Below are 22,171 nucleotides of genomic sequence, written 5' to 3'. Positions count from 1 at the left end.
TCAGATTCCTCACAGTCCGAACTGTATTGATGCAGCAATTAAATGTCGAATCTGTGTGCTAAAACATTATTCTGTGGTTTTTGGTATTTTCATTTATCTGTCAGTCCATCTGTGGCCGATGTTCAGCTAACAGTAGGTGAGTCGTGGGATCTGTTGGTGCACAGCTTCTTGTTGCTGTGGCTCTCCGGATCAGTCTGCCTGCTGTGCTTCCCAACACAGCCATCTAGGAAAAGAGACACTACCTGTTACAACACGAGACAAAAATGGCACATCAGAAGATATAAGGATAATAAGTTGGAACTTACTGGCGTGGTGAGGAGAGGACGGCGAGCCAGCTGAAGGGCTCCTCTGCCACTGTGAAGACAGAATATGTCAGATTCTCCGAGGTGGGGAAATCTGTATCTACTTTTCCTCGACTGCACCAGACATCAAGAGCAACACATCAAAAAGCTGCTGAGTCAAAGAAGATTTCAATATGTAACAGAATACATTAATATATGTCTTCCTTTTGAACAGATTCTCACATTCTAGCACTGAAAGCCTGAGAGTAGAAATTTACCTCGGAGAAGTCTCAATACCTTTCAATGCCTTAAACTTGACTGTACCTATAGAAATAGATACAGTGGTGGTGTAGGTGGAGGATACTGACCCCCATCTACTGAGGTAGTCTCAACCTGTTCAACTCTGTGTAAGTTTAACTTGTGAGTGCCAGACTGAGGCCAAGAAGAGTAAATGTGTGTACAGCTTTCAAATGTCACTTTCTGATAGATGTGGAGATAGGTAGGTCGTTGAAGACATTTTAGTAGTCATGTCGGCTACATGATATTATGTATCACACAGTAAGAAGCTGTGTCTATCATGGTAAGAGCGCCCTCCGCTGGCTGTTTTCTGTAATGCCTCAAAGCGAACTGCTGAACTAATACAAAACATATCGAATACGATTTGAAACATGAGAGGTCACAGTGTGCAGTCAGGCACAAAGGCAAGCTGATGTTGTGTGTTTCATTTTGCTAGATACCAGTAGATTTATTATACATGATAAACTGATGTTTTGTTAGCATTCAGTTAGCATAACATTATCAAACCCTAGCTCCACTGCAAAAAGCAGAATCTAAGTAAATCAAAGCAGTATATGCTTGTTTTTTGATAAGATATTTCTTCTTACCAGGCAGTTTTTATGTACCCACTGCCATACCACCAGACTACGGAGCATCTTTCCTCAGGCTGTGACACTCCTGAACTCCTCAACACTCCACCATTACGTTATTTTTTCCTTATGTGGCATAAAGGGACTTCAACTCACGTTTCCTTCTACAACTCTGGGTTTGTAAAGTGACTGTTAAATGAGCCTTTGTACCTTTCTTTGAAACTTTAAAGCATTTTACTTGTCTACATTCATCTACTTACTTTGATTTCTCTTTGTATCTACAGTAATATACCTGATTTCAGTGTAGCTGTACTGGTTTTGATATATAAATATCTTTCACATACTGTATAGTCTTATTTCAAGACAACAGCACTAGCGTTTGCTTATTTTAAGCACATTCTACATGTTGAGATAAGAATTTTTACATTCGTCTTACACTAGTTTTGCACTAATTTTAATGTCTGTGTGTTCTTTGAGACTAGATGTTTTTACTTGATTGAAAAAATCCTGACAAGTGAACCTTTCTTGATCTGTTGGCAGATAACTTTGCCTATTTTAAGTAATATTTCGCAGATGTTATCTCTTTTTTCTTGTTTTTAAGAGCCGACTTTTGCAGAAACTAACTTTGTAATATATTTTGCTCCTTTGTCATCTCTTTTAATGGGAATTAGTCACTTCGCTTACTTTATACATATCTGATGATTAACGATCGGCACATGACAAATGACTGAGGACAGTGACAGATAATACTCTTTCCTCCAAAAATGGCGATTCCGTCCTAGAATGCGCTGAAACTTCCATTCCTTATAGTAGATGTAAACTAAAATAATACTGGATAAAGCAAGAAGAACTGCTTCCATCACTCCATGTACTCACTATGTACTTGTTGATGTTCTTCAGGCTGCTGAACCTCAGGTAAGAAATGTCCACCTTGTCCTTGTCCCTGTCCTGGTCGGTGGTGTAGATGTGTGTGATGCCTGCTCCTCTGATCAGCGGGACACACTCGTCACATGGACATTTAGTTACAAACAGCATGGTGGGCTCTCCTGGTTTGATGTCTCGAGTCCTAAAAGCATCAGAATGAACACTTCAGAATTAGAGGAGACTTTGTGATGGTATTATTCACATCTATTGTCCATGTAAGGACAATATTAATATATTTCTTCAATCCGATTTAAATCATTTTAACTTGACAGTTTACATGGATGTTAAAAAGTAATCCGATAAAGATGTGTATTTAGTTCATCGATGTGTATAGATGCTTTCTGGTTATGCCGCCCATTGATTATTTGCAGTAGAGTTAGACTGTAAATTTTTTGTCCGTTTATTCTGGTTATTATTGGAATATTAGGGTCCGTGTAAACACAGCCATATCTGACCTGAAGGTGAGGGCGTTCTGCTCTGCATGGACAATATATCTGTATTTGCGTCTCTGTCGGTCCTCCTGTTTGTTGTCCATCTGGGGGTACTCGGCGTATTGTGAGCCTGCCGGGTAAGCGTTGTACCCGCAGCCCACAAGGTACAGACACCCAGTTCTATCACTGCTAGCCTGGGACAAGAGGGCAGGTCAAAATGCTTCATCAACATCAGTGAGAAAAGGAATGCAGCTAACAATGTGGTACACCTGTTGGACCTGTTATACAACACTTAATTGAGCGCACAGTATAAGCATTCCCTCATTCTATGGTAACAATATTATTTTATCTTCTATCAAGTTTCTGGAAATATGCTTGTTTGTTTACTTGCCGAGAGTCAGATTAGATGATCAACACCATTCTCATGTCTCTCAGCTAAATATGAAGCTTAGCATAAACACTGGAAACAGTTGAGAACAGCTAGCTTGACTTTCTCCAAAGGTAAAAAGAATACACAAGTAGAGCTGCAGCAATTGATCGGTTAATTTGTCAGCTATTAAATGTTCCATGCCAATAGTAGAGAGTAGACTGTGACTTGTAAAAAAGTAAAAAAACAACTAAAAATCCCATCAAATCGATTTGAAAAGATGTTATTTACACCCTTTTTTAAGCCTTCACTGTGGGGCAGCTGTAGCGGCGTACATGTTGAGGTGTACTTGGTTTGTGAGTGCGTATCAATAGTTACTGCTCCTGATGAGCAGGTGGCACCTAACATGGTAGCCTCTGCCACCAGCGTATGAATGTGTGGGTGAATGCTGAAGTCCTCATCTACTTCAGTTCTTTAGGAGAATGCTGCGAAGCTCCAGAATTTTTTTATGGACTACAAAACGTCATCCAACTTTCTACGGGCAAGGGGGTGAGCAGATAATGACTGATGAATTTTCATTTTTGGGTGGACTTATCCTTTAAATCAACACTAATTATTAGTTGCCTACCTACAACCAGCTCTAAAGCTCACTTATTAAAACAGACCATCAAATTCTCTGCAAAAAAAGTATTGGTTTGCAATTCTCAAAATGTTTAACTATTCCTTTTAAATATTCGCTGTGAAAAGACGATCCATCAAAGTCTGTTTTAAATAAACACAATCACTACCACAAAAAAGGACTCGGTGTTCTATCAGGACACTTGTGTGTTAATTGAGTCAAGGGTATGTTCCTATCATAGCATGGAAGCTAACTGGAGGGATTTGTCAAAAGCTATTAGCTTGGGACAGCACACTCTGTCCACCCACACTAAAAACATCAATGCAGTAATACAATCAGCCATAACTGGATTTATTTGATCCCATTTTGAGTTGAACAAAAAGGCTGATCTATATAAGGCTGCTGTCAGTTTTAACCATCCAGTGCCCCTGTAGCGCCTCCTCACTGAAACAGTTATCAGAACAAGCAAAGCGTAGAAAGGAGAGCTCACCGACTGTCCTTTGGCCCAAATAACAGCACCCACGCCCACTTTAGGGTCCTCTGGAATGAAAATGACAGATTTGCATGTAAGAAAACTGGCAGATGACAGTGACAGATGTTTAAAATTGTGACCTTTAAGTGTGCCTTTCTGGAAGATGTCCTGCAGGCAGGAGCTGTTGCCTCACCCTTTAAAGACTTGAGAATAAGCTGCCTAGAGACTCACATAGAGAAGTCAGTGACTCAAACTACCCTAACAGCATACTTGCTTGGGAGTTTAGCACCACAATTTGACAGTGTTGTATAATTAAACCAAACGGTGACTGGAGCGACGTGTCATCCAGACAAACCTGCCAACTGCTCTCCAGTTTGACAAACACTATTATTACTCATTAGCGACTCAGATTTTTATTTCATTTTCCTTTGATTGCAGTGTTGGACTGTACGTTTTTGATTTGTTAAATTAAGTTTCAAATTATGAAATAATGTGGGTATTGAGCTAAGGAACTAAGGTTAATATTGTGTCAACACACAGAGAACAAGATGCCATCATCTAGTATGCAACTAACATTAAAAGTGAAAAGTATTAAAAAAATTAAATTTGGAGTCCTTTTTTCCTTTTTTGTTGAGAAAATCCATGACATGAACTGGGAAAAGTTATCATGTAATGACCCTTAATTTATTTCTAGCCACATGTTTGCAGTTTTTAGTGTTTTGATCTCTTTTTGTTGAGTCTGCCCTGCAACAGGATATGTACTGATATGCTTAACCAAATTGAGCAGTGTGAAGAATTTGGTGAAAAAAACAATCAGACCTGTTCTGTAAGCCAGCAGCCTGGCTTGGATGACGCAATGGCGAGCCTCTTCCTGGGACAGTCCTTCATGATGAGAAGGCAGTAAAGGCTTGGCAGGTGATGGCTCCGGGCTGGATTGCTGTTCCCTGAGTCACAGGAACAACACAATCAACAACAAATACCATCTATGGATGGGAAGCGCAAAAACCTAAGAACTGTGAGTGTTACTAACCTGTAGAAGCCGTAGTTTGACTGCGGCACCCCGGCAGCCACTGCAGCTAGAACCTCCACCAGCTCTCTCATGTTGTCTCTCAGGTTGGAGAAGTACGGCTCCACGCAGAAGTTCTCCTGACCCATTCGGGTCAAAATGCTCCGGTGCTGCCGAGACGTCTCGACCAGGAACTGTCTGGACAAATACTTCAAGTGTCGCATCCGCTCTCTGGAAAGCAGGGAGAATTTCTCATTGTCTGGCTCATGCCCTTGAAAAACTAACATATTAATGACTAAAATCACAACTAAAATCATTATAGAATCACAGAGTCATACTATTGCTGCAACAGCGAAGGCAGGCATAGTAGTGCACCTGTTGAAGAGCTCCTGCGTGCTCAGCCCCGGTTCATCATCAGTCACTCTCTCCATGAAATCGCACTCTCTGGACGTCTCATTGACGAACTGGGCCAGGCCTGGAGCCAGCGGCTGCAGCAGCACACAGATGTGAGGTCGGCTGTTGGACTTCAGCTTCTCCGTTGCGACGGCGTCCAGCGCGGCCTCCTCCGTGATGCAGTCAGGTGGACTGTGGGAGTGAGAGTTTGGCTGGTTTGGAGGGGCGGACCTCAGCATGCTGACCTCAGGGTCTCCGGGCCAGAAGGAGATCTGACTGACTCCAGCTGGAGAGGAGCAAACAGCATCATCAGTGTTTGTTTCCAGTAACTTCCCAGCAGGCCATTAATTTAATATCTCAACCTCATTGTTTTTGTCTGATAATCCCTATGTCATCCATCTAAAGCCTCCCTCTCTCCTCACCATTGATGATCATCTTGAGGCAGGTAGCGCAGGGTCTCCTAGAGAAGTACAGCTGACAGTCAGTCAGGCAGGAGCCATGCTGGATGATGGCCGCTTGTCCTGCGTGGAGCTCAGGTCCTGAGCAGTGGAGTCCCAGCACCTTACTGTCCCGCACCACCACCAGACCCATCCCACGGATCTGGAAGAGAGCAGATTCTAACTATTACTTCATAGAAAGAACTACTGGTATGGAGTCCACTACTATAACTCACTGTGCATGCTCAGTGTGCAGTAGGTGAAGTGGAAGATTGACCCATTATTTCATTGTAGATGATGCATTTGTGTGTTTGTACGCTAACCTGACTGTGGTCATCCTCTTCAGGTTGCTCCTGTGGAAACAGCTCCATCCACAAACTCAACAAGGTGAACAGGTTTACCTTTGATAACCTGGGGCCATGACCTGGAGGAGAGTGAACAGTTATCTTGTCAATGTTTGTCTCCAAAATGCCTTTGTACAAAGGTAGTCAAGATACATTTTTTTTGCATTTGTATTGAATGTAATACATTTTTTTCATTACAAATGATATTATCAGCATGAGTGAAACTCTCAATGTCTGAATTTCAGAATATCTTAGTATTTGGATGGATTGGTACTTTTTCTTGGTCACGTTGTAGTGAACTCCAGAGTACGTAAAACACCCCCAGCCTTCAATATTCCCACCACCATGTTTAACTACTGGTTTCAAACACTGTGGTATCATGAGTGAGGATGTGGACGCCGATTCCGTACGCGCTTTGGCACCTTTCGGCTCCTGCATGCCTTCAGCTGCAGAAATAACACCTCTTTTAGGAACGGTCTGCTTGTATTAAACTTTTTATATCTACTGTAATTTTTTAAAATATTAAGTTTTTTCATAAAATTTTGCCATAGACAATGAATGGGAGGTACATGATCACAAGGCTGGTGGTTCGAATCCCGCCTACGGTTACTATTACAGCCTTTACTATAACTACTGTGACTTCCACAACTACTACAGCCTTTATACAACTTGTACTACTACCACTACTACAACTGTTACTGTTACTACAGCTACTTCAGCCTTCAATACTACCACTACTATTACAGCTTTTACAATTGTGTTTGGTGGCGCTGTGCAGAACTACTATTAGTAGAAGTGGAGCAGCCCTATTTGAGACCCACAGCAGACTGTGATTATAGCTGCCGCTCCACGACAAAGAGGATAATGCACATGTCTGATGAGGCCATGGTCACTGGTTTGCTTCCCCATCTCTCCACTTCAAGCAAAAGTTCCAACATATTTACAAAATAAGCAAACACATGGTCGATTGTAAGATCTATTACAACTCTGGTTTTGCTTGCCGCTCTGTGGCAAAGAGGGTAAAACACATGGCTCATAATGACATGGTCAGGGGTTTGATTCCTCATCCCCTCACTTAAAAAATGTCAAAGTAGTGTTATTATACTCCACACCCCTGCTTATGCTACTACTGCTGCTGCTACAACTAATGCTACACTACTGAAACATCTGCTACACTGTGGCAGAATGAGTAAAGCACATGACTCATGATTAATAACACTGAAATATGTTGAACAACTAGAACCTCTCCTTTATAAATGTTAAATACCTTTAATTGTGTCAGGATTGTTCAGAGTTAAGTACTTAGGGTACAGGTTACAAGTGAACCACTGGAAAAACTATGAAACTGTGTCAGACTGTCTTTGCTAGTTTGACAGACACTATACGACATGTTAAAATACATGACATTTTTGGAGTGCCCCAGTTGTTTAACTGGTAGAACATGTGCGCTCTGTACAGAGACTGTGTCCTTGCAAGTGACCCAGGGTTCAAAACCACCCTGTGGCTCCTTGCTGCATGTCATCCCCACTCACTCTCTCCTCATTCCCTTTCACTCTTTCTTGTCCTATCATGATAAAAAATGTCACATCTCTCATGTATTATGACTTTTCAGTTTCTTGAAGACGTTTCACCTCTCATCCAGCACTTAGAATTGTTTTAGAAATTGATAAATAAAGAATGAAGACTCAGAGGACAAGTAGCAAAGTCTTGATCTGTGATGAAGCTGCTTTTCTATCTCTCATGGATCTAAACTTAATGTATAGCTATTTTGATGGTGTGGTCACTTTGGGTCTGCCTGATCGTGCTCTGGATACAACTGAGCTGGTTTCTGAAAACAGTTTTTGAGGTACAGGCCCTCTTCGATCAGGCATGTCTGGGCATGATTTGATATTGAGAGAGGCCCTCTTTAGTTAGAATAACAATTTGACTTGTAAAATTGACTTTGAATCCTCAAACTTCATCTTATTTCCAGGTTTACGTGACAATATTTGAGATTTTCAATGTGGCTGGATGGGTTTTGGATTTACAATTTCAAAATGCATAAAGTACTCGACATTTGATCAAAACATACATGTCTGCCTCAAATTATGAGTGATCCTTTCTGATATTTGCTTGCCTTGTGATGGTGACTGACAGCTCATACTTGTATAAGTGCCTAAAGGAACATCTCACAGTCAAGAAGGAGGATACTTCCAGCAGGACAGCGTTTGAAATAACCATGATAATGTGATCATCCCTTTGCACCATCTTTCTAAGAGTACCATGATGATTATTGGAGCACTGCTGCCATTAATATTCTTAGATAAGTCGTAGGTAGCTACGTGAGGTTGTACTGGTGAACTATCTTTATCATTAATCAGCTGTTTTATGACAGGACTGAATAGAAACCTATGTAGCTAACCCATTACAACATGAACTCTTTCCATCTGGCTCACCTTGTACTTTACTGTCAGTCTGGGTGCTGCTGTCTCTCGTGTCTCGACCTGGCCTCATCTCGCCCGGGTCGGCTCGGTTCCGTGTGTCGCCTCCTTCCATCCAATTCTCCAGCTAAAGAAATAATATTGCGTTCCGGCTTCCAATAACACAGGGACAAGGTAGTTCAAGCAGAATTAACAGTAATCTAGTACAGTGTCAACCTAATGCCATTTCCGATCAAGCATTTCAAAATAAAAGTCCGGCGGACGAACCAAAGTGGTTATATGCAGAAGAAACAAACGCAAGTTGCACTCAGAGCATAATATGTGATATTAATAAAAAGATATATGTCGGTTTATTCTTTTGATATTACTTCCAATTTTTTTTCTATGACGAATTAGAAATGTAAGCTAGCAAACAACTAGCGTTAGCGTTAAGCTACAAGTCCCCTAAATAGGACAGCTAGACACTTACAGTTGAAGTCGATATCTTGAGGTTACTCTATGTAGTCCGATATTATTAATGTCACGTCCTGCCCAGGTATTGACAGTATCTTATTTCAAAGGAGAATTGTACTTACTTCTGTTCTGTTCTGTTTCTGCTATGTTAACTCACTGTAACTTGACAGAGTTCCGGGTTACTTCCGTAACACCCTCTGACGTACACAACAGGGCGGGGCAACGACTCGAAAGCAGTATTTACAAACTACCCAAGTGTTTCACTAGGTGGCAGCACACTACTGCAGTCATGTATCATACGTCTGCTGCTTGTATTACCCTATTAACAGTTAACTACTTCACTATATAACACAAAATTAAATGCAGGAGGAATAATTCACACAATCTAATGACAAATAAGCATGATATAAAAGTCTACTTTAATGAAAAAATATTCATTATATGGAAACAGAGAAGGGTTTTGAGTTATTTATTTATTCACAGAACATTTCATTCCATAACTAGAGGTAAAAAAGGCAAAGTAAAATAACATGAAAAAGGAAACAGTCATTCAAATCCACCCACTGTAATGCTCTGGAGTAACCCGCTATGCTAAAGTTCAATTTTAACCAAACTATCAGCATATTGATCAACTTGTCCTATGTAAATAAAAGCTTAACAAAGCACGTTAAAAATATATATTCTTATCTTAATACAGTGAGCAAAACATTTGTATTTTTTTTCCAGCTTGCTTTTCATATAACACAAGAGGAAAACTGTAAACCTGCTCGTAATTCCAGTCAAGCATTAATTGCCACAGAAACCTAACCTCAAAGCATATGTCATGGTTTCTAACCTGAACAAAACTGTGCTTGTATAATGAACAAATATCCTTTTCACGACCAAGCCAGATTAAAAAGGGCTCTTTCAAGCATCAAGAAATAAAAAAAAACAAAAAAAGGGAACAGAAACTGATCTCAGAAACTAGGACCTGCAGGCAGTCTTTGGTCATAGTAAGCTCAAACTAACAGAATAGAAACAAAGCAGCTCAGGGATTGCTACAGAGCATATCGTATTGTGTTCATATTGCTTTAGCTTGCAGTGTCTTCAGTGCATTGCATTTTCACTGTATATACAGATAAAACCTGCACAAACTGTGATAAATGACCGAGGAAGTACTCATTTTGCTTTGCTGCATTCCTTGTTTGTTTGTTTGTTACTCTGCATTTACCCCAGTAACATTAGCAAACACAAACAGATGAAAACACTTGTCGAAGGTCCCAGAGTCAGAAGGAAAATAAGGTAATTCTTGAAATATAAAGACCACCTGCCTCAGATACATTTAACATCTTTTACACTTAAAAAGAAGGAAAAAAGCTGCTATTAACGTAAAAGTGCCTGAAATGTTGCCTGTTTCTTTTGTAACTCAAAATTGCTAGTCTTCCATCCATCATCAACGTACTACAAGGAACATTTAGATAGTTATGAAACAGACTAAATTTAATACTGATACCTCTACATGACCGTAAACAAGACCGCAAGTGAGAAGATTGGCCATTTTTTTATTATCAAAGTTATTCTTAACGGACCGGATTCTGATTTATCCAGGTTAATTAAGTCATAAAATTAAAACTTTTTTTTTATGGCAGATTGCTGAGGATGAATAGAGGAGTCTCACAGCCTGAGGAGAGAAGCTGCTCTGTAGGCCGGTGGTTCAAGTTTACTTTGTTTCATCATCGTCATCATCATCGCCAGAATCAACAAATAATCGAAGTTCCTTGTAGTAGCTTTAAATGATTTGAACTATTAACCTTATTATTATTAATTTTAGTGAATGTAAAGAAGAAGTAAATGTAGTTTTTTAAAGTGCCGTAGAGCAACAATTTAAGTGAGACAGAATGAACATACCAAAAGAAAACAAACTTGAGTATAAAAAGGTAAATATTAAACATCCCACAGTGGTTTTGAGCCTCCAAAATGTACAGTATTCCAGCTAAAGGAACAAATACAAGAACAAGCCAAGTGAACCATAACAACCCACAGTAGGAGCTGGATCAATTGTTTGAGTTGACGCCTCCGGATTGGACTAGTTATCAACTCAAAGGCTTAGATTTAAAGGTTCAACACATCCGAGCGCTACTTGCCTGAGCACAAAGACCACAAGTTGAAAATGATAGATATGGAATGTAACTCAAAGATGTGTTTCAGTACAGTGTTCATACAGTCAGATATCTGAGCCTCTTCAACAGAGCTTCTCTTTCAGTTCATTCACAAAGACACCGACTGTTCTTTGAACTAGATTCTGAACTAGGGTCTTTGGTCTCCCATGTTAACTTTTTCATAAGTAAGATGAGGATCTATCAGGACATGCGTGCGCTGGCCGAGAAAACAAACATAAAATTCAAGTAAACATACAGCATGTAAAGATACGATGCAGTGTGACACAATAAAGGCGCCATGACTTTGTCAAGTGACTCCACAGGAATGGGCCAAAGTGCTGAATTCAGATGACATGATGCAGCTTAAATTTCAGGCCAACACCTTGTAAATGATGCTGCGTATGCCAACATGTGCCTCAGTAAATATAAAAATCCACACTTCAAAGAAGGGCTTTTGTTTTTCTTAGGAATGTGATCAGCATAAACCATACAATGTGTCAGAAGATTGTAAAAACTCAGGAATACCACTCAGTTCTTGAAGGCTCCACAGCGGCTAGCTCTGCTGATAAACTCCTTGAGCATGGCTCCATCCACCTGCCAGAAGGCTCCAGTCTGAGTCACCTGAGTCAGATGGTTTACACAAAACCTGAAACAAAACACTTCCAGGTCCTTGAAAAAGACAAATAATATGAGAGAGGATTAGAATATGCACACTGTAATGTAATGTTCAGTAGTATAAAGAGAACAGAAGAGAAAAGATGAAGCCGACACGATCCCTCTGGAGAATACAATGCTGCAGCAGCAATACACATTAACACTGTACACTGTAGGAGCCGATTCTAGAATAGAGGCTCAAATAATATTGTATTGTAGTTCACGATGTGTACACTGGGTGTCACCTTACTCTGTGGTCAACTTTAAAACAGGTGTTGCACAACAGAGGGCAAACAGTTTTTGATTGTCTTGCCAGGAAAAAATACTCCTGTAATAGTGTAGAACTGTAGTACCACTAATTGTCAAAATGTATTTAGAAAACTGTAATGGAGGATTTCTGACAGCAGTAATGGAAAGTTTAGACTACAGTTTATTACGCTGAACACCATCCCATTCCAGAAAACAGAACATCATCATTGTAGCTTAAATCTGGCACTGAGGGCTCCACATAGAGGACGATCACTATCGAAATAACTGTAATGATACGGATGTGAGAATCTACACTGAAGAATGAGGAAGTTTTGTAGACGGTATCGCCTGTGGCTGTTTGTTTTGACAAACCAACCGGGAGAAAAGCACAACCTCAACCCATTAACACCAGACAGTTACTGAACACACAGTTAGGAAATCATAATGGAGGGATTTCTACTGGCTGCTGTATTGTTCTGCAACTGCACATAGTCCAATCAATCACTGCCAAAGACATTTAAAGGCTTCTTTTTGCACATGCTTAGGTCATGTCCAGCTACTTTTATTTTACTACAGAAACAAAGCAGATGTACCTCCAGTGAGAAGTAAAACCAAATTGTAGACCAATAATAAATCTGATGTGTTCATTTATTATTTAAAGGACATCGTTCAAGTCATCATTTTTTTTGTTTTGTTTTTTAAATATTGTGATATGTATTTATCGTAACATTATCTAGTTTTTAGTATCGTTACATCTCTATTATTTTATGGGGAAATTTCCCTAAATGAAGTTAATTGATGCCCTGTAAATTCAGATGGGTTTTTTGCCTGTCAGTGATTCTATCATTCATCATATCGCTGTTGAGTTGGAAAGATTTTTTTAACATGTCATAGTTCTTGTTATATTGATTGTTCTTGGTGAGAACAGCTCTTTCCAGTACTGTGGTGTCCTGTGTGTGTGTATATTGTACCTCTGCGTCATATCGTATGGCAGCAGACAGCAGGGTGAAGGCGTTGTCGACAGTGATTCCTCTCTTGATGATCTGCTGACACAGACGCTTCAGGCGGTTTTCACAGTAAGAGGTGGCCAGGTCCAGCAGGCCTGCATGCCAACACAGGCAGATGGGACTATGAATACCCGACAAAGAAAGAAAGCCTTGCAAACCATACAAATGAGTGAACAGTATATGACAACTGCGTGTGTCCTAACCAATGGCGTCTTCAGGTGGAAGGTCAACAGTGTCTGTGTAGAGAAACTGCAGGAAGGACCTGTAGACAGGGTAGGAGAACTGGCCGATCTCGATCACCTCCTGCTGATCCTCTGTCCATTGGGAGCGAAACATGGACCGGAAATGTTCACACCTACTCCAAACAAAAGACCATTATCTATACGGTGTATAGGGCATGGTACTGAGCCTGATGAAAAAGCAATGCCATCAATAACTGGCCATAATGAGCCAAATTTGAAGCGAACTTGTGAGCAGTACGTTGAAATGAACATAAAAATACACTGATGGCTTATGTCTATCATGCACTTGAACACACGCACCTGATCTTCAGCACAGCTTTGTGAACGTGAATGTATTTGCTGTCAACACTGAATTTTAGGTCAGCAGTTTCTGGACTGTCGAACTCCTTCCTCAGAGCCTCCGCAACAGTCAGGAAGTCATCGGGCTCTGGGATTAAGCAGAATACAAGATCAGCCTTCGTCAGCGAGGAACATTATGTTGTAAAAAATACATTCAAAACAGAATCCCCAGTAAAAGACAATCATAATGCTGAGGATTACACCCTCTCTCTTTCTATCTCACCCACAGACATGAGCCTCCACATGACGGAGGGCGTGGCGAAGCAGGCGAAGACATCGTCGGTGTAGGTGAAGTGCGTGAGGTGTGGTATGACGATGGATTGACCCCTGCACTGACCCCACATATACACCTGGAGGACAAACATAGTTACTGGCATCCCAATCGTACACGTCTACATCGTATAATGCAATCAGACTGGGGAGTTGTAATGATCCAACCTTTATCATCATGACATCTGTTATGAAAGGTTGAATTTTTCCAGACCTCTCTGTAGATTTTTCAGACCATTTTTGACATCTGAGTACAAATAGCCAGACGATTATTATGTAAATAAAGGTTTTAAAAATACAATTATTGAAATGTATTTATGCTCTTATGTTGCAAAATAATTGCCAGAGGATTGTTGCAAGAAATGATTACAAAGTTACTCAAATCCACACTGCGTAGGAACCCAGTAAATTATTGATGGCTGAATTCCATTCCAGTTTCAGGGTCCTGGTAGTGTGCGTGCTGGTTCACTGTCACATTATCATGGCTTACTGGGACCCTTGAATAGAACGGAGCCATTGTTAATGTTGGTTTTACTACCATGACAAAAATCGAAATGTCTGCTGTGAGAAATTATGTATTTGTATTTGAGTTATGAGGTTGAGGTTGTCATTTTTTTGATTATTTTTTCATTATTAAAGAGTGTAAGTGTAAATCCACCGTGACATCACCCACTGGTCTGTGGACCACCCTTTTGAAGCCTCGAGTTTGACATTATGGCCGTCTGCATTTAGTTTTTTCAGGGGCCAGAAGTGACCATATTTCGAGGAGAGGATAAAGCCTGCGAGGACACTGATTGGATATGACTGAGAACCCGAGGACGTGCCATGGTAGCAACTTGTCAATCACAATCTGTCTTTTTGCAACCAGTGGAGCTGCTGGCCATTAGACAGAATGCGAGCTTAGGCCACTTCTGCATTGGCTTCACATTTTAAACATGGAAACTCCATATTTTATCCCGTCGCTGGCTGTGACCAAGATGTGTACTGAGCTGGATGTTTAACAGCTGTGAAAAAAAAACAGCTCCCCCCAATTATAAGTGAATAAATTAAGGCCATGACATAACCACGTGCCACTGAATAATGAGCAAAATTAATTGAGTAATTATGTAGACAAAAATATTTTAAAAAATGTAATTGATTTATTAATAACTGTGTTCAGGGATGGATAACACTGCCTGAATTAACATCTCAAGTCAAAATTGGTAAAATGATTCATATATTACAGCACTGTTCATGCTCTGAAGGCTGGAAAAACACAAACCCACTCACATAGAAACAAAACACAAATGGTCATTGTAGACAAGATTAATTTGAATTTATACCTGCCCACTTTGGGTCTTGGCTGCTGAAGTGTGTGTTGAATGGCAAGATGCGACCTCCACAACCCTGTTAAATGAGAGATGTGTTAACAAATGGGCATGCTTTTTTTTCAAGTAAGTATAGAATAAAATGTTATGCGTCAATATTGTTATTATTAGTAGTAGTAGTATTATTAGCCACAACAAGAAAATTCTATGATGAGTTACTTTTGCCCACTGAAGTCTGTAAGACCAGGAGCGGAAATTAACATACAGAGGGAGGAAATGAGGACAGGAAAAAGGAAGTTGAAGTCTTAACAGGATGGGAACAAACCTGCCTGTCTATTCTCCAAAGAAATATTGTTCTGAAAATCAGCTTTGAGCACACACCCCTGCCTCAAACCCCTACCTCTCTTTGTCAGCCATGACTTGTACAGGGCTGAGGTGGTTGCTCTTGTTGCCAGTTCCCAGCTGGCCGTATGTGTTTGCTCCCCAGGCGTACAACAGCCCTTCATCTGTTAGTGCCAGGCAGTGGCCATAGCCTGATACAATCTGGAAAAACAGGGAACACTTAAGTCATTAGTGAGTCATGCATAAAGACAATTATGTGATGGTTGTCATTTTTTTTCCAACAGCCTTGGCGTAAGTAATATCACCAGATAGCACTGCATTAGCTTGCTGTCTTACCTGTTGAATGCACAGCCCTTGGAGTCCAGCGAGGCGGCAGGGTGTCAGCTGGTTTCCATTGTTACCAATACCCAGCTGACCATTACCATTATAGCCCCAGCCATAAACCTAGGAACACACAAAATTATCCTCTTCAATTTAAGTTCAGATTTCTCACTTGGATACTTAGGATTTCATGTAAGGCCATATTCACCTCTCCGTTGTCGATCACGGCCATGGAGGAGGTCTGTCCACATGTGATGCCCACCGAAGTCTTACCCTGCAGGCAGCCGGTGACTTTCCTTGGGTAGGGCTGGTTGGCTGTCGAGCCTGAACCAATCTGGCCACAGTTATTATAACCCCATGCAAAGACCTGGAGGGGCAGGGAACAGGGATGCAAAACCGTCTAAATCTGATGGTAAAATTATTATATCATGTTCTTGCTAGGGCTGCAACTACTGATTATTTTCATTGCTGATTAATTAATCCGTTATTAACTAAATTTTGTTGTCTAGAATGGTAAAATGTGATGAAAATGGCAAAATGTTAATCAGAGTTTCTCAAAGCCCAGGGTGATGTCCTCAACTGTCTGTTGTTTTGTCAACAACCCAAAGATATTCAGTTTACTGTTAGAGGAATAAAGAAACCAGAAAACATTCACATTAAGAAGCTGGAATGACAGAATTTTGAAAAGAAAATTCTTAAAAAATTACTCAAACCAATTAATGAATTATCAAAATATATGCAAATTAATTCAATAGTTAAAAGCGTAATATGTAAGAATTGGCCACCAGTCCAACTCATACTCAGAACAGACAGTGGGCAACATATCACCAGAGTAACAGCCAGGGCTTAACAAATTAAAGAAACACATCGTTTTTCCCAGAGCTTATATTGGAAGTTGCAAAGGAGTGAGACATGTCACTTCTTTTCTCATCTCTGTTGAGCGTTGCACATATACTCCCAATCAGGCAGCTGACAGGAACGGAGGCCACTCCGATGGTCAACTATATTTTGTCTCGGTTCAAACTCTTGACTGCCGACTGACGATGTTGAAGCTCTGCTTGACAGAGACGGATGGAGAAGCATTAACAAGCCAGCCGCCTTAACTTCAACACACGTCATAGCATCGCGCCCGAAGAGTGGCAAATATTAGCCTGAGTCAGTTTACCTGGGAGTGAATGCTGATACAATTACATGGAAGACGAAAGCCAGATGTTAGCGGGTGTCAGTGGCCTTTTTTTTGTGAAAGGAGTATAGGCAACTAAGTAAATAAGCATGTTTCCCAAAATATTAAACTATTCCTTAAAGATAGATCTAACTTTGACCTGCCAACAAGCCTCAAATAAAAATGCAAACACACAAACACTGAAACTGACAGTTGTCTGGAGAGAATCCAAATCATCAGATTACTATCATCTGAAAGGCTTCTCCATTTCTATCTATTGTTCACCACAGAAAACAACATTAAAATGACTTGTTTACTTATGCTGTTCCATTTACTGTAGGGGGAGACGATGCATAATTCCAAAATGCAGACAGACAAAGCAATGTTTACACAGCACTGTGAATGCTGCTACTGTGCGGTTGGTGACATCAAACATGGTGAGAGCCTTTCCTGTTTGCCACACACACAGCCTAATTAGCTTAATGCCTTGGAGTTAAAAATAAGCTGCTTAGTTGGACACTCGGTGAGCAGGAGGTGCTACGTCAAGGCAGTCAAGTGACACATCTAAAGCTAAACGTGACATACAAACACACTAGTACATATGCTGTTCCTGCTTCATAGTGAACATATTGCCATATTCTGGTGTTTTAAATGAATTTCTATGGCATTTTATGTGTCTTTCAAAAGTTTGGGGATGGCAACATTTATCTCAACCCCTAAGGTTATTTAAAAAATAAATAAAAAAAATAAATAAACTTAATTATTTCATATATTTGACCTATTATAATTGCCTTATGATGCTGAAAATGATTTTTTAAAACATTCAGGTTTTAGCAGGTGGATTTCAGTAAATGTATTCAAACAAATGTATTAAAACAAAACAGTAAATGACGATGATACTGTAGAGTTGTGAAATAACAGCTACCTCTCCGTCGTGAGTGAGGGCCATGGAGTGATGCGAGCCACATGCCACTTCTTTCACTTTCTTGTTCTGTAGGTTAGCGGTGACCAGCACCGGGGACAGTACCTGATTGGTGGTCCCGTTCCCCACCTGACTGTAGCCATTGTGCCCCCAAGCAAACATCTGTCCATCTGCAACAAATCAACACAAAGAACATACAGTGGCTCAAGATCTGTGGCTTGTGAATCCAGACTTTGACCGACACAGTAGAAGGTGAGAGGAGCAGAGATGTGCCATGAGTAGATGATTTACGGACTAAATGATTTATATAGCTTGTAATAACCTACCATCAGTAGCCAATAGGATATGGGGCCCGCTGCCGTAACTCAGGCTGATGACCTTTTTCCCCCGCAGGAAGTCCAGTTTCTTTGGCACAATGGTGCTCAGACTGTCTCCTGTGCCGAGGCAGCCACTGTTGTTCAACCCAAACACAAATACCTGGGAAATAATAACACACACACAGTAAGGGAGAAGTGAACTTTAAAAAAAATCCAGAGGACCAACTATGTGGCACTAAGCCGGGGATACTTCACAACTGATTTACATTTTTTAATCTTCAGTTAATCTTCAGTTGTTACTGTTACAAAGTTGTGTTTTGTATACTTAAAATCTGTTATTTTACTTGCACTTAAAGTGGAAACAGACATCTTTTCCTCCACTAGCATTTCCAAATGGTATAACTGTGGCGCCCCCGTCACAAAGACAACAAGGTGTTTTCGGTTTTCCTCAGAGTAGCAACCATCAACCACACATGACAAAACGTTAATTTAATCATGCATTTAGTCTATCTCTAATCACCAGTAAGCCTTAATTTTTCAATGAAATTTGGTACCCAACAAAAGACAAAGGAGCATAATGAAAACAAAGTTCAGAGGGAAACAATCTCAAAACCAATGGTGTCCTTATTCTATAGCCATTACTTTCCGAATTCAACATTCACTTCATAATGATACTCAAGTATTGTGTTGTTACATTTCAATTAGCATCTGTTAAAGAGTGAAAACAAAAGTCACATGAAAAGGTCCTGATAAACTGTGTGAGAACAGACAAAAGGAGGCCAAACCACAAACCACTGCAGAGAAGGGGCTGCTGGTGTGTCTGCAGCTGTAGGAGGGCCGAGCTGCAGAGAGTACTTTACTCAAGTAAAATCTCTTTAAAATAACAGTACTTTGACTTGAGTATGATATTCTACTACTCTTTCCATCCCTGCCAGTATGTGCAGAACAAATAAACCTGCCAAGAATTGTCAAGAACAAGAGTACAATAGAGGTACAGAGAAATCTTAGATGGTAATGGTAAGCACAATAAATACAAAGGTGCAGGTACAACAACAGGCGTACAATAGGTGTAATAAGGCGAAGGTGGACTACCTTACCTCTGCTACCATAACTACAATACTTTCTCAGGAAATAAAACATAAAACTTCATGAAAGACAGCCCAGATACTATTTCTGGCTGCAAATGTCAGTTATTTCAGAAGTCCAGCTATTTAACTAGGCCATTATCTACTAAACGAACGGATCACAAGACGAACTGCATCAGGATCTGTTTGGTTTACCATCTCTGCTAAACAAAGCACAAGGAGCACACATCATGCAACCACATAGATTATTACCAGTTCGTTTTTGGGGACATACTATGCATGTTCTGGTAAACAATATACAGATTAAGTCAATGACTCGTTTGAAGTCAACCTGCATGTGGCAATGACACTTTCAGGCTGTACATTTAGATAAATGAAGACTTTCGGAAGAGGCCCTCCTTACCTCATTGCTATGTGTGATGTAGATGGCTTCGTTAGCAGACGTTCCAAAGACACAGGCCTGTCGGATTGTGGCCAGTTCCTCAGTGCTCAGCAGAGAGAACAGGGGCCACTTGCTGACGTCCACCATGGCTCCGGAGAAACTCAGCCTTCCCCGCCGGGTAGGAGGAGTCAGGGCTGACGGCGGAGAGGAGGGAGGGATAGGAGGGGGGTGACGAGGAGAAGGGAGGACGCGAGGAGAAGGAGGGGAAGACGATGCTGGAGGAGGCGGGGAGCAGGGAGCAGAATCATCCCTGCTGACACTGCCAAAAAAAGATGAGAGGTACTTGTGAATACATGAAACAAGGTAGAGGAAACAGACTGGGCTGCACAGACCAGCAGACTTGAAAGGTATAAAAATAGCCAGACAGATGCACTCAGAATCACATGCAAAATAATAATTGCGAGAGAAAAACATATTTTCTTCAACTTTGAGAAAAATGGAGAATCTCTGGTTTAAGCCACAACTTGCTCATGGAAATGAGGCATGGCATGCAGTCAAAGCAGCACAAGTCATCCATTATAGCAAGGATTTATGCTTCATATTACACTGCCCTTGAAATGGACCAGACCTCATACAAAATCTGCCAATTCAATTTATACTTGCTCATAGGTGGATGTAAAAGATGTCTTTCTGCTGCTATGACGCATTACACTGCAAAATCATATTCGCCATTCAATTCGGGATGCATGCCAACTTCACTTAACACTTAAATTAAGCACTATAGGATCATATAACTCCCTATGAATCCAAAGAGATGGACTCTGAATAGGCCGTGAATGGTTGTTTGACTGTCAGCCCTGTGATGAACAGGTGACCGGGGTGTACCCCACAGTCTCGTCTAATGTCAGCTGGGATCACCTTCAGTCCCCCACGACCCTCCAAAAGGATCAGTTATAGATAAAGGATGGATGGTTGTCTCTCTATGACCGACGAAACTGCATAATACTGCATATTCTGAAAGTGATGGAAGTAATATTTCCAGGCTTGACTAGTTTAAATGATAACCCAGCTCTAGATGTACCAACGTAGCTCTGAACTATTAAGAACAGCCACTGAGTCACAGATGATAAGACACGTCCTGAAGACGACAAGCAGGGGACTTTTAAATCGCTCAATTATTGAGTGGAGTTCGGCGTGGCGCCCTCACCATCAAAAACACAACACGGGACATTGTCTGCGAGCTGAAACTGCGGCTCCCTTTCAGACCACGTCTAAAATAAACCTTTCAATTAATACACGTGAGTAATAAAGGCACCGGCAAGCTAACTGGCACCGAAGCAAATGGTAAACATGAGAAGCTAGTAGCTTAGTTGAGCGTTTTCCTGTGCTCTTCCTACCTAAAGCACCGCTCCATGACAACGAGTCAACTGAGAAAAGACACACAGACAGACAGCAACACAATTGCAATATCATTATCAATGAAACACCCACTTCTACAATATTTAAACAAATGATAGAAAGTTACCCGACCGAAATCGCTCGCCCGTTGTTGTTGACAGTACAGCTGCCTGATTAAACTGCGTCAAGTAGTGTGTTCTTCTTCGTCTCCTGTACCCCGGCAGAGGAGAGGCTGCATGTGCGCTTCGACGCCCCCCTCCGGTCATTAGAGAAATAGCCGTTCTAAATATGGGATTTCAAGGACGTCAAGGCAACTTTAGAGAGCACATAGAGGGGAAACAGTTTCAGATTATTTAACAAATTACCTGTCTGATTAATTTAATCAGTGATTGTTCAATTTTGCATTTATGTTTAACCCTCCTTTCAGTTACCGCCCTAAAATAACAGTGCCAAAACCTGAAGCTCTTCTTAAAGATTCACTGAGGACTTTTTGACCTCTGGAAGCACTTTGGAGCAACACAGATTTTTTTTAACATCTCCAGCTCGCAGATGATGCAGTACATGCTCCTGCCAATAGTTTCATGCTATTCAAATTGGTGGCTGTAACAGGAAAGATATGCTGCAATTCGCCAACAAAGACAGGCAAAGAAGAAGACAGCTGCGGGTATACATGGATGTAAACAACGCAGGGTTTAAAATACATGATAAAAATGCCTTGCAAATATTTTAATGAGTGACACTGAATGTAAACATGAGGTTTGTTTGTTTACAACAAAACTCAACAGGACACCAACATTTACAATTGTGGAGTACATAACCTATAAATTATTTCATTTTTTATTTCACAAGTGCAGTCTTTAGACAGGCCTAAGTAAACCTAAGTATGATAATTCCACATGTTTAAGATTATGCAGTATATTTGCTTGAACCTTATCAAATGTCTTTATACAGAGGGTGCATCTGATTCAAACAAAATGTAAATGTTCACCTGACCACCACTTAATAGATCAGGATCTTAGTTCC

The 22,171-nt window shown here is 40.7% G+C and overlaps 2 protein-coding genes across 5 annotated transcripts; both read right to left on the bottom strand.

Annotated features, from left to right (window-relative positions):
• Window positions 1–9,190, bottom strand: cdadc1 (cytidine and dCMP deaminase domain containing 1). The gene is made up of 12 exons (XM_073462709.1): window positions 9,136–9,190; window positions 8,576–8,712; window positions 6,120–6,220; window positions 5,782–5,959; window positions 5,342–5,645; window positions 4,991–5,197; window positions 4,780–4,904; window positions 3,979–4,028; window positions 2,527–2,696; window positions 2,024–2,213; window positions 306–354; window positions 1–223 (listed from the first exon to the last, which is right to left on the bottom strand). The coding sequence occupies exons 2-12, from the start codon at window positions 8,673–8,675 to the stop codon at window positions 123–125; spliced, it is 1,575 nt and encodes a 524-aa protein (XP_073318810.1). The 5' UTR covers window positions 8,676–8,712; window positions 9,136–9,190; the 3' UTR covers window positions 1–122.
• A 276-nt stretch (window positions 9,191–9,466) lies between these two features.
• rcbtb1 (regulator of chromosome condensation (RCC1) and BTB (POZ) domain containing protein 1) lies at window positions 9,467–21,365 on the bottom strand. 4 transcript variants are annotated; one of them, XM_073462437.1, is made up of 14 exons: window positions 21,281–21,365; window positions 21,148–21,177; window positions 19,772–20,069; window positions 18,293–18,443; window positions 17,970–18,136; window positions 16,091–16,249; window positions 15,898–16,005; window positions 15,620–15,762; window positions 15,235–15,298; window positions 13,866–13,992; window positions 13,604–13,730; window positions 13,265–13,416; window positions 13,026–13,156; window positions 9,467–11,820 (listed from the first exon to the last, which is right to left on the bottom strand). In XM_073462437.1, exons 2-14 carry the CDS (start codon window positions 21,162–21,164, stop codon window positions 11,680–11,682), a joined length of 1,785 nt encoding a protein of 594 aa, XP_073318538.1. In that variant the 5' UTR covers window positions 21,165–21,177; window positions 21,281–21,365; the 3' UTR covers window positions 9,467–11,679. The 4 variants fall into 4 exon arrangements, with proteins under 4 accessions (XP_073318538.1, XP_073318540.1, XP_073318539.1 ...); XM_073462439.1 differs by lacking the exon at window positions 21,148–21,177 and having other exon boundaries at window positions 21,276–21,357; XM_073462438.1 differs by lacking the exon at window positions 21,148–21,177 and having other exon boundaries at window positions 21,281–21,324.
• Between the last annotated feature and the right edge of the window lie 806 nt (window positions 21,366–22,171).

Source organism: Pagrus major, chromosome 24, assembly GCF_040436345.1.
Source record: "Pagrus major chromosome 24, Pma_NU_1.0".
Taxonomy (NCBI): domain Eukaryota; kingdom Metazoa; phylum Chordata; class Actinopteri; order Spariformes; family Sparidae; genus Pagrus; species Pagrus major.
This window is presented reverse-complemented; position numbering and strand designations above follow the sequence as displayed.

What these genes read in the sequence shown, in the direction of transcription:
- rcbtb1 (XM_073462437.1), bottom strand. An exon ending in TATCCTATTGGCTACTGATG is followed by an intron (nt 18,137 to 18,292) that starts GTAGGTTATTAC and finishes GATTTGTTGCAG; the next exon opens with ATGGACAGATGTTTGCTTGG. An exon ending in GTGGAGGCTCATGTCTGTGG is followed by an intron (nt 13,731 to 13,865) that starts GTGAGATAGAAA and finishes GCTTAATCCCAG; the next exon opens with AGCCCGATGACTTCCTGACT.
- cdadc1 (XM_073462709.1), bottom strand. Translation starts at nt 8,675, where the DNA reads ATGGAAGGAGGCGACACACGGAACCGAGCCGACCCGGGCGAGATGAGG. An exon ending in AAGAGGATGACCACAGTCAG is followed by an intron (nt 5,960 to 6,119) that starts GTTAGCGTACAA and finishes GCTCTCTTCCAG; the next exon opens with ATCCGTGGGATGGGTCTGGT. An exon ending in GCTGCTGGCTTACAGAACAG is followed by an intron (nt 4,029 to 4,779) that starts GTCTGATTGTTT and finishes TTTTCATTCCAG; the next exon opens with AGGACCCTAAAGTGGGCGTG.